Source organism: Oncorhynchus tshawytscha, unplaced genomic scaffold (assembly GCF_018296145.1).
Source record: "Oncorhynchus tshawytscha isolate Ot180627B unplaced genomic scaffold, Otsh_v2.0 Un_scaffold_328_pilon_pilon, whole genome shotgun sequence".
Classification (NCBI taxonomy): domain Eukaryota; kingdom Metazoa; phylum Chordata; class Actinopteri; order Salmoniformes; family Salmonidae; genus Oncorhynchus; species Oncorhynchus tshawytscha.
In genome coordinates, this window is record NW_024609553.1 from 160311 (window position 1) to 173432 (window position 13122).

At 39.9% G+C, this 13122-nt stretch overlaps 1 protein-coding gene across 3 annotated transcripts in view; it reads left to right on the forward strand.

The window, feature by feature from the left end:
* LOC112241325 (zinc finger protein 436-like) overlaps positions 1–13122 on the forward strand; it is an 85503-nt gene that overhangs the window by 29890 nt on the left and 42491 nt on the right. Inside the window, exon 6 of one of the 3 annotated variants that reach the window (XM_042315868.1) lies at positions 11039–12734. The exons of the other annotated variants lie outside the window; for them this stretch is intronic. Within the exon in view, the coding sequence (XP_042171802.1) occupies positions 11039–12024 (986 nt within the window). The 3' untranslated portion in view covers positions 12025–12734. Of the gene's footprint in view, positions 1–11038; positions 12735–13122 lie in introns of those variants that run through there. 3 annotated transcript variants of the gene reach the window in all.

Here is a 13122-nt window from a genome sequence, read left to right on the forward strand (position 1 = left end):
GAGGAGCAGGAGGAGAACTGCCAGAGCCCTGCAAAATGACCTCCAACAGGCCACAAATGTGCATGTGTCTGCTCAAATGGTCAGAAACAGACTCCATGAGGGTGGTATGAGGGCCCGATGTCCACAGATGGAGGTTGTGCTTACAGCCCAACACCGTGCAGGACCTTTTGGCATTTGCCAGAGAACACCAAGATTGGCAAATTCGCCACTGGCGCCCTGTGCTCTTCGCAGATGAAAGCAGGTTCACACTGAGCACATGTGACAGATGTGACAGAGTCTGGAGACGCCGTGGAGGACATTCTGCTGCCTGCAACATCCTCCAGCATGACCAGTTTGGCGGTGGGTCAGTCATGGTGTGGGGGCATCCTGCCCTCCAGTATCCTGACTGCCATTGTCCCATCCTCAGACCCCTTGTGAGACCATATGTGTGCGGTTGGCCCTGGGTTCCTCCTAATGCAAGACAATGCTAGATCTCATGTGGCTGGAGTGTGTCAGCAGTTCCTGCAAGAGGAAGGCATTGATGCTATGGACTGGCCCGCCCGTTCTGCAGACCTGAATTTCCTGGGACATCAGACACTCCATGACTGTCCATGAATTGGCGGATGCTTTTGGCCACCTACTGAGCCTCATTTTGGTTTTAAGGTGGTCCAGGGAAAAGATTTCCATTGTGGAAAAAGGCCATTCATCTAGGATGTGTTATTTTAGTGTTGTCTGAGCCTCATTTTGGAAGGACATTACATCAAAGTTGGATCAGCCTGTAGTGTGGTTTTCCACTTTAATTTTGAGTGTGACTCCAAATCCAGACCTCCATGGGTTGATAAATTTGATTTCCATTGATAATTTTGGTGTGATTTTGTTGTCAGCCATTCAACTATGGAAAGACGTATTTAATAAGAATATTTCATTCATTCAGTAGGATGTGTTATTTTAGTGTTCCCTTTATTTTTTGAGCAGTGTATATATACTGAACAGTACTGTAAATGCAGGTGGCGCAGCGTCTAAGGCACTGCATTGTTCTGCTCCAACACATAAGCTCTGTGCCACAACCGGGAGAGCTGGGCTTCCCAGGTTCGAGATGTCCTTGCATTCCTGTGGCGGGCCGGGCGCCAGGTGTAAGGTATGTAAGGTATTTCCTATTTCCTCCAACACATAAGTGCGGCTGGCTTCCAGGTTAATTGCATTGTGTCAAGAAGCAGTGCTGCTGTGTTTCAGAGGATGCATGGATCTATAGCGCTAGTCAAATGCGTTTATTTTCAGCAAATGGCTCTTGAAGTTCACCTCTCCTGAGTCCGTATGGAAGTTGCAGCGATGAGACAAGACTAACCACCAATTGACGAAAATTGGGGAGAAAAAGGGGGTAAAAAAATATCAATATAATAATAATCATTTTTAAAAAGCCCCAAATATTTCACTCTTTTTTTATCCATCAGTCAAAATGTTAAAAAAATGTGAACATTGTGCTTTGTGTCTGTCTCCAAAGTTAAAAAAAAACATTTCACTTCCACACAGAATTACTTCTTTAGTTATTTTATGTTTAAGGAAGTGTGTAGGTCACATTCTGTATCATTCAGCTGTGAGGGTTATATATTAAGAACCACCTGCTCAATTGGAATCCAGCGACGTCTGTGTCTTCAGTGTCCTAGAACTGTCTGGTGTTTAGTGTTCTGACTTGTAAAACAGGATGAATAATTAATGTTAACATATTACCAGGAAGCTCTACAACATTTGTTTTACAACCACACCAAGATTGTTTTAAATTTGGAAATGTTTGAAAATTGACCTCAGGTTACTGAGGGATCTGATTTGGATTCATTTGCTACAGATTTTGATGTGAATATTCTCAAATCTACATAAAACAATATATGCCTTTTCCCACAAGAAATGTTTCTAGAAATGTTTCTATCAAACAAACTTATTGTGATAAAAGGCTTTGCATGATTACGTAGTGCATTCCCATGTACCGAATGAAACATACAAGTTAAATGGGTTTCCATCTCATTTTCACACATGACTGCAAATCCCTTTGGATAAAAGTGTCTGCTAAATGGCAGATATATCCACTGATTCTACCAAACATTTGGAACAACTTCCTAATATGAAGTTGGACACTCCCCTTTTCCCCCCAGAACAGCCTCAATTCGTTGGGGCATGATCTCTACAAGGTGTCGACAAGTGTTCCACAGAAATGCTGGCCCATGTTGACTCCAGTGCTTCCCACAATTGTGTCAAATTGGTTGGATGTTCTTTGGGTGCAGTGGAGGCTCCTCAGAGGAGGAAGGGGAGCCCCATTTTCAGAAGAATAAAAATGGTAAAACATTTAGAAAGTAATTGTTATCCTTTTTAGATCAAACTATACCAAATATAATCACATCACCAAATAATTGATTAAAACATAGTATTTTGCATCCTCCTCTGGGTACATTGACTTCAATACAAAACCTAGGAGGCTCATGGTTCTCAAGCCCTTCCATAGACTTACACAGTAATTATGACAACTTCTGGAGGACGTCCTCCAACCTATCAGAGCTCTTGCAGCATGAACTGACATGTTGTCCACCCAATGAAAGGATCAGAGAATGAATCTAGTATGAGCTACAGCTAGGTAGCACTGCAGTGCATAAAATGTGCTGAGTAGTTGACTCAAAGAGAGAAAAAGACAATAGTTGAACAGTTTTTAACAAATTAGGAGAAGGGAGAGAGAGAGAGTTTGTCATTTATTTTCCACTTTCAGTTTCACTTACTAGCAAATGCAGCTAGCAAGTTTAGCCTACTCAAACAGAACGATGCTATGCTAAAAGAATCATCCTCCCTCATCTTAAACTGCATTAACTGCTACTGTTTGGGTGGTGGACCAGTCTTGGTAAACATGGGGAAACTGTAGCGTTGCAGTTCTTGACACAAACCGGTGTGCCTGGCACCTAATACCATACCCCGTTCAAAGACACTTCAATATTTTGTCTTCCCCATTCACCCTCTGAATGGCACACACACAATCTATGCCTCAATTGTCTCAAGGCTTAAAAATCATTATTTAACCTGTCTCTTCCCTTCATCTACACGGAATGAAGTGGATTTAACTAGTGACATCAGTAAAGGATCATAGCTTTCACCTGGATTCACCTCGTCAGTCTAAGTCATGGAAGGAGCAGGTGTTCTTAATTTTAATTTTGTAGACTCAGTGTATTGCACTACAGATAATCAAGTGCTATTTGCATGTGATGCATTTGCTCTATTGTGTTCAGCAGTTCTATCTGACATCATAATACACCCTTCTGATAATCAAGTGATATTTGGAATGTCTGAGTAGTTCTCTATGATGTCATAATACACCCCTCTGATAATCAAGTAATATTTGGAATGTCTGAGTAGTTCTATATGACCCCTCTGATAATCAAGGGCTATTTGCATGTGATGCATTTGCTCTGTTGTTTACAGGCTTATTCGTATTTTATAGAGCGTGGCTTTAAGGGAATAGTACCGTCACATCTAGATTAAAACTAATGTGAAAAATGAGCAGAGAAATTGTGTATTAACACGCTACCTATTCATCTAAGTTATTCTGCCCTTGAAGTGCGTTCCCATGCAAAACTAGACAGATAGCTAACAACTAAGTCTTCAATAAAACTCCCAAGGCGTGACTTTTCTTGAATGAATATATTGAAAAGTTTTAGGTTGTGAAACTGAAAAATACAGAAAATAATATACTTTAGTATTCAATTCACATCGATATACTGTAGCTGTACATTATACATTTCAAGTTGAAGTTGCATAAATACAAAGCACGTGCCAATGTACCATGTATCTGGCATGATGCCAAACCATATAGCTAATTGTTACTCATATGGTAATTGGCTAACTCCTTTAATTACTCTAATAATGTGCAACCACCTCTGTACAATAGCATAACGAATTCTCTACTTACTGTTTCCGTACAGTCTTTCTAAGTACCAGAAAGCTCCACTAGGGGCGATAAACACCATGGAACACAATGAAAATCCATCGTCACCACGGTAATAAAAACAGTCTGTTACCTTCTGACAGGATGGCGGCACAGAAGTATTTATTCATTATATTCATATTACGCTTCTGTGAACAGGAAAGTATTATTTGTAAGACGTAAGAGAAAATATATCAGCTCATTGTTAAATTATTATGACGTTCTTTCCAATACAAAAAGTGTACTAACTGTTTCCAAACTGCGTTACCCACTCCAGTCAGCAGATGGCGATGAGCGTCTTTCAGGTGATGCTTCTTCCGTGACGTATAATGGACTGGACGGACGCTTCTTCAGGAACAACAACACGGATACTCTTTCAACCACCTCGGTAGCTTGCTAGCCAACATAAAACTGGAAGATTGTCGCTTTAGACCATGTTAATGTACATTAGCTAATCTCAGTGTTGTAAACGCAGTTCAGTTGACGTATTAACTGGTTAACTTTAACCTAATTTGCATGTTCAATTTGCAAACTTGTTAAAGATTGTTGCTAAGCCTAGCACTAAGCTAGTCGCTAATGCTAGCTAGCTAGCATCCCTGACCATGAGCTCACTAAACTACTCCTCCCCTGCTAAAGAAGAGGTCTGCTGTTTGGAGAAAGAAGCTCTGGCGATGAACATTGTCGTGAAAGAAGAAGAAGAAGAGGAGGATATTACTCTGAAAGGAGAGGAAGAATCTTTCAGAATGAAAAAGAAGGAAGAGGAGGCTGTTATAGTGAAAGAAGAGAAAGAACCGTTTAGAGAGGAAGAGGATGCTATCTCAATAAAGGTGAAGGAGGAAGACGTTTTGGGAGTGAAAGAGGAGGAGACAGAATATCAGATTAACACCAGTGAGTACTGTTTTAAAAACAGGGGCACAAACTATGCAGTTATTGAATGTGGGGTTTTAAAGTGGCATTTACTGAAGTTCTACACTTGAATATGTTGTTCAGTACTGTAGGAATTGTTAAAGGGTCAATCTGCCATTGGTTCATATATTTTAGGGACTTTTCAATTAGATGTATTTAATGTTTAATTTAATCTATATTAAAGTGCATCTCATCTAATATAACAGACTTTTACAATTCAATATTGGTGCATCATTTCTACTTAAATATCAAAGGGATGCAACAGGCACCCATTTCGTGGAACAACCCTTTAACATTTGCATTTTAGGCCCTGTTTAGTGATATTAATGCCTCTTGTAAGACCCTTTGTGATTGTAATAGTAGATCATAAGTTTACCACCTGTTTGATGTTCTCGTTCACACAGGAGAGAGACATGACTATCGTGGATCCTCTGGGGAGCCTCAACATCCTGATGCTGACGAGGCAGAGAAGAGTCTCTCCAATTCAGAACACCAGATGGTACAGCTTGGTCTGGTCTAGCATACAGCTTGCTCTATCGGGGTCTGGGCTGGGTTTCTGCAAAGCACTTTATGACAACAGTGATATCAGCATCCATAATGATATGCATCTGTGTCCCCTCTTTATGGTTACCAGGACAACACTAGCCCTTCCTCCCTCCCGGGGTCCCCATGTCGAGCCTCTCCCGGTATCACCTTACTGCTGGGTATGAAGAGGTTGTCTGTGCTGCTGGTGGACTGCAGGAAAACAACGGGGCTGAGTGGAACTGTGAGAGGAGGAGAAGAGAAGAAAGGATCAGATTTGACTCATCAGAGTAAGTGCTGTAGTTTAGTTTGAACAAATAAAATAGATCTGCCCACTGGTATCTGTTACCAGGACAACCAGCAGAGTTCTCCACAGAGAGCACATCGGAGAGAAGTTTTGACAGTGCTATCTGCAGGTTGGTTTTCAGCAGTTTAAAACTTCTTAAGTTTTGAAACAGTGTGAAAAAATATTTTTGCAACTCTGCAGAACTCTTGTTCATTGTGTTTTCAAAATGCTTAGTTGTGAAGTGTTTAAAACATTTTCCAGTCAAAGAGAGGAGTCACAAAAAGAAATAGAGATAATATTAATCCCCAACCTTTGATGAATCAGATGGCACCCTCGACAACATCCGCTGAAATGGCAGAGTGCGAAATGAAATAAAAAATATTTTTGGGAATTAATCATTTCCCATCAATTCCCATTATTAAAGTGGCTGGAGTTGAGTCAGTGTGTTGGCAGCCGCCACTCAATGTTAGTGGTGGCTGTTTAACAGTCTGATGGCCTTGAGATAGAAGCTGTTTTTCAGCTTTGATGCACCTGACTGAGCCTTCTGGATGATAGCGGGGTGAAAGGCAGTGGCTCGGGTGATTGTTGTCCTTGATGATCTTTTGGCCTTCCTGTGACATCGGGTGGTGTAGGTGTCCTGGAGGGCAGGTAGTTTGCCCCGGTGATGCGTTGTGCAGACCTCACTACCCTCTGGTGAGCCTTACGGTTGTGGGCGGAGCAGTTGCCGTACTTGAACAGGATATTCTGCCATCTGTGATTGTGCATCTGTAAAGTTTGTGAGTGCTTTTGGTGACAAGCAGAATTTCTTCAGCCTCCTGAGGTTGAAGATGGCGCTGTTACACAATACATGTATGTTTTGTTGGCGTTCATATTTATATCAAATTCACGAGTTTGCTGTCTGAAAACAATTTACAGAAATACTCATCATAAAATTTGATGGGTGGACCAATTCAGTTTGTCTGTGATGTGTACGCCAAGAAACTTAAAACTTACTACCCTCTCCACTACTGTCCCATCGATGTGGATAGTGGGGTGATTGTGTCCTTGATGATCTTTTTGGCCTTTCTGTTTCCTGAAGTTTCGGTGACAATCATCTCCTTAGTTTTGTTGACGTTGAGTGCATCTGAGAGTGCTTTTTATTTTCAGCCTCCTGACACCACATGCTGTCTGTGTGGGTGGACCAATTCAGTTTGTCTGTGATGTGGCCCTTACTACCCCTCCACTACTGTCCCCTGGATAGGGGGGCTTCTGTTTCCTGAAGTCCACAATCATCTCCTTAGTTTTGTTGACGTTGGTAATTTTCCTCAAGGGCCCTCATACCATTGTTGTGGTAATCAAGCATACCATTGTTGTGTCGTCCGCAAACTTGATGATTGAGTTGGAGGCGTGCGTGACCACGCAGTCGTGGGTGAACAGGGAGTACAGGAGAGGGCTCAGAACACACCCTTGTGGGGCCCCAGTGTTGAGGATCAGCGGGGTGGATATGTTGTTGCCTACCATCACCACCTGGGGGCGGCCTGTCAGGAAGTCCAGTACCCAGTTGCACAGGGCGGGGTCGAGACCCAGGGTCTCGAGCTTGATGACGAGCTTGGAGGGCACTATGGTGTTAAATGCCAAGCTGTCGTCGATGAACAGCATTCTCACATAGGTATTCCTCTTGTCCAGATGGGTTAGGGCAGTGTGCAGTGTGGTTGAGATTGCATCGTCTGTGGACCTATTTGGGCGGTAACCAAACTGTAGTGGGCCTAGGGTGTCAGGTAGGGTGGAGGTGATATGGTCCTTGACTAGTCTCTCAAAGCATTTCATGATGACGGAAGTGAGTGCTACGGGGCGGTAGTCGTTTAGCTCAGTTACCTTAGCTTTCTTGGGAACAGGAACAATGGTGGCCCTCTTGAAGCATGTGGGAACAACAGACTGAGATAGGGATTGATTGAATATGTCCGTAAACACACCAGCCAGCTGGTCTGCGCATGCTCTGAGGGCGCGGCTGGGATGCCGTCTGGGCCTGCAGCCTTGCGAGGGTTGACACGTTTAAATGTTTTCCTCACGTCGGCTGCAGTGAAGGAGAGTCCGCATGTTTTGGTTGCCGGCCGTGTCAGTGGCACTGTATTGTCCTCAAAGCGGGCAAAATTTTTATTTAGTCTGCCTGGGAGCATGACATCCTGGTCCGTGACTGGGCTGGTTTTCTTTTTGTAATCCGTGATTGACTGTAGACCCTGCCACATACCTCTTGTGTCTGAGCCGTTGAATTGAGATTCTCCTTTGTCTCTATACTGACGCTTAGCTTGTTTGATTGCCTTGGGGAGGGAATAGTTACACTGTTTCTATTCGGTCATGTTTCCGGTCACCTTGCCCTGATTAAAAGCAGTGGTTCGCACTTTCAGTTTCACGCGAATGCTGCCATCAATCCACGGTTTCCGGTTTGGGAATGTTTTAATCGTTGCTATGGGAACGACATCTTCAACTCACGTTCTAATGAACTCGCTCACCGAATCAGCGTATTCGTCAATGTTGTGGTCTGACGCAATACGAAACACTATACACGGTGCCTACCTTATTATATACACTATATACGGTGCCTACATTATTATATACACGGTGCTTACATTATTATATACACTATATACGGTGCCTACATTATTATATACGCTATATACGGTGCCTACATTATTATATACACTATATACGGTGCCTACATTATTATATACGGTGCCTACATTATTATATATGCTATATACGGTGCCTACATTATTATATACACTATATATGGTGCCTACATTATTATATACACTATATATGGTGCCTACCTTATTATATACACTATATACGGTGCCTACATTATTATATACACTATATACGGTGCCTACATTATTTATACACTATATACGGTGCCTACATTATTATATACACTATATACGGTGCCTACATTATTATATACACTATATACGGTGCCTACATTATTATATATACACTATATACGGTGCCTTTATTATATACACTATATACGGTGCCTACATTATTATATACACTATATACGGTGCCTACATTATTATATACACTATATACGGTGCCTACATTATTATTATATACACTATATACGGTGCCTACATTATTATATACACTATATACGGTGCCTACATTATTATATACACTATATACGGTGCCTACATTATTATATACACTATATACGGTGCCTACATTATTATATATACGGTGCCTACATTATTATATACACGGTGCCTACATTATTATATACACTATATACGGTGCCTACATTATTTATATATACGGTGCCTACATTATTATATACACTATATACGGTGCCTACATTATTATATACACTATATACGGTGCCTACATTATTATATATACGGTGCCTACATTATTATATATACGGTGCCTACATTATTATATACACTATATACGGTGCCTACATTATTATATACACTATATACGGTGCCTACATTATTATATACACTATATACGGTGCCTACTTATTATATTATTATATACACGGTGCCTACATTATTATATTATATACGGTGCCTACATTATTATATACACGGTGCCTACATTATTATATACACTATATACGGTGCCTACATTATATATATATACGGTGCCTACATTATTATATACACTATATACGGTGCCTACATTATTATATACACTATATACGGTGCCTACATTATTATATACACTATATACGGTGCCTACATTATTATATACACTATATACGGTGCCTACATTATTATATACACTATATACGGTGCCTACATTATTATATACACTATATACGGTGCCTACATTATTATATATACGGTGCCTACATTATTATATACATGGTGCCTACATTATTATATACACTATATACGGTGCCTACTTTATTATATACACTATATACGGTGCCTACATTATTATATACACTATATACGGTGCCTACATTATTATATACACTATAGACGGTGCCTACATTATTATATACACTATATACGGTACCTACATTATTATAATACACTATATACGGTGCCTACATTATTATATACACTATATACGGTGCCTACCTTATTATATACACTATATATGGTGCCTACCTTATTATATATGGTGCCTACATTATTATATACACTATATACGGTGCCTACATTATTATATACACTATATATGGTGCCTTCATTATTATATACACTATATACGGTGCATACATTATTATATACACTATATACGGTGCCTACATTATTATAATACACTATATACGGTGCCTACATTATTATATACACTATATACGGTGCCTTCATTATTATATACGGTGCCTACATTATTATATATGCTATATACGGTGCCTACATTATTATATACACTATATACGGTGCCTACATTATTATATACACGGTGCCTACATTATTATATACACTATATACGGTGCCTACCTTATTATATACACTATATACGGTGCCTACATTATTAGATGCACTATATACAGTGCCTACATTATTATATACACTATATACGGTGCCTACATTATTATATAAACGGTGCCTACATTATTATATACACTATATACGGTGCCTACTTTATTATATACACTATATACGGTGCCTACATTATTATATACACTATATACGGTGACGGTGCCTACATTATTATATACACTATATACAGTACCTACATTATTATAATACACTATATACGGTGCCTACATTATTATATACACTATATACGGTGCCTACCTTATTATATACACTATATATGGTGCCTACCTTATTATATATGGTGCCTACATTATTATATACACTATATACGGTGCCTACATTATTATATACACTATATATGGTGCCTTCATTATTATATACACTATATACGGTGCATACATTATTATATACACTATATACGGTGCCTACATTATTATAATACACTATATACGGTGCCTACATTATTATATACACTATATACAGTGCCTTCATTATTATATACGGTGCCTACATTATTATATATGCTATATACGGTGCCTACATTATTATATACACTATATACGGTGCCTACATTATTATATACACGGTGCCTACATTATTATATACACTATATACGGTGCCTACCTTATTATATACACTATATACGGTGCCTACATTATTAGATGCACTATATACAGTGCCTACATTATTATATACACTATATACGGTGCCTACATTATTATATAAACGGTGCCTACATTATTATATACACTATATACGGTGCCTACATTATTATGTACACTATATACGGTGCCTACATTATTATATACACTATATACTATATACGGTGCTGATTTAGATTAAACCTCATAAGGCAGTTTTATCATGTGGAGATTTCATTCACGTCTCTCTTTAAATAAACTCTGTCTTTGGCAGGAGGAAAACCAACCTTGGAGGAACCAGAGACATCCAAACCAGCAAGACGACACCTCTGCTCTCAGTGTGGAAAGAGTTTTACCAAGTTAGGAAGCCTGAAAAGACATGAGAGGGGACACACAGAACCGAAGCCACAAAATTGCGCCCAGTGTGGAAAGAGTTTTAGCCACTCAGGAAATCTGAAAGCTCATGAGCGAACACACATGCGGGAGAGGCCTTTCCATTGCTCCCAGTGTGGAAAGAATTTTAAGCGGTTAGACACTCTCAAAACCCATGAGCAAATACACACAGGGGAGAAGCCATACCATTGTTCTCAGTGTGGAAATAGTTTTAGCCAGTCAGGAAGCCTGAAAGTTCATGAGCGAATACATACAGGGGAGAAGTCATACCTTTGCGCCCAGTGTGGAAAGAGTTTTAGCCAGTCAGGAAGCCTGAAGGAACACATGAGACTGCACACAAGGGAGAAGCCTTACTACTGCTCACATTGTGGGAAGAGTTTTAACCATTTAGTTAGCATGAAAAGACATGAGAGGATACACACAGGAGCGAAGCCACACCCGTGCTCCCAGTGTGGAAAGAGTTTTAAGCGGTTAGACACCCTCAAAGCTCATGAGCGAATACACACAGGGGAGACACCGTACCATTGCGCCCAGTGTGGAAATAGTTTTAGCCAGTCAGGAAGCCTGAAAGTTCATGAGAGAATACACACAGGGGAGAAGCCATACCATTGTGGCCAGTGTGGAAAGAGTTTTAGCCTTTTAGAAAGCCTGAGAGTTCATGAGCGAATACACACAGGGGAGAAGCCTTACCACTGCTCCCAGTGTTCAAAGTGTTTTACCCATTTAGGAAGCCTGAAGGAACACATGAGACTGCACACAGGGGAGAAGCCTTACAAATGTTCAGACTGTGGGAAGACATATTACTCATCACAGACACTTAAAAGTCATGTGAGAATCCACACAGGAGAGAATACTTACTTATCCTAGTGTGTGAACTCATATTTCACATCACATTGCCCATTGTCTTATATTGTTGACTGAGAATGTGTTTACTTGTTTATACCATATGAAATTAAATGGTACAGGGTATACTCAAACATATATTTGTTTGTTTCTATTAGAAGACATGAATTGAATATGGAGGCTGTCAGTTTGAATATAAAGAAGATCAGGTTCCTTGTGTTTAAATGGTCCTTTTTAAAACTCTGACTGTGTGTGTTTATCTGGGTGTGTCATTCCTCCAGCACTACAGATAATCAAGTGATATTTGGGATGTGATGCATTTGTTCCATTGTTGACATTTGCGTTGTTGGCCCACTGATGATTTAATGAAATGAAAATATTTTGACTGTAATGGAAAATGTTAATTGTATGTGTGTCCACATAACTGAGTATGACTAACCTTGTGAAACTGTCCTATTATAATCTCCTGTTCTTGGGAGTATCATCCTGTGTTGCAAACCAATTTGCACGTATGTCCTTGTATGAATAAAGTCCCGCCCAGGAACAGGAAACTATAAAGATATGTGCTCATCACCCAATGCTTCAGGCATTCAGACTGTCTACACTGCACTGTGTATGTTATTCTCTCTGAGCTCAGAAATAAAGAGACTTGGTTTGACTTGGACTCCACCCAACTTGCAACCTAAATCCAATGACAGGAGACATTTTGTGTTGATTTCATGTTGAATTCACTTTAGTTGACGACTCAAAAGAAATGTAAATATAAACTAGATGTTGAACTGACGTCTGTGCCCAGTGGGCTGGTTTGAATAAACAGCAGGTGTTGGATCAATATCCACCTTAGTTGGTTACGGGATCGGAAGACATCATCCATCTCCTTCAGCGCCATTCTTCACTTTGATAGATCATATCATAAAAGTCTGATAAAATGTAACAAATATGTCATAGAGAATTCATATTTACTTTATATACTTTACAATCTGGCTATATATACATGTACTGAACAAAAATATAAACGCAACATGCAACAATTTCAACGATTCACAGTACATATATGGAAATCAGTCAATGTCAAATGTATTAGGCCCTGATCTATGGACTTCACATGACTGGGCACGGTGC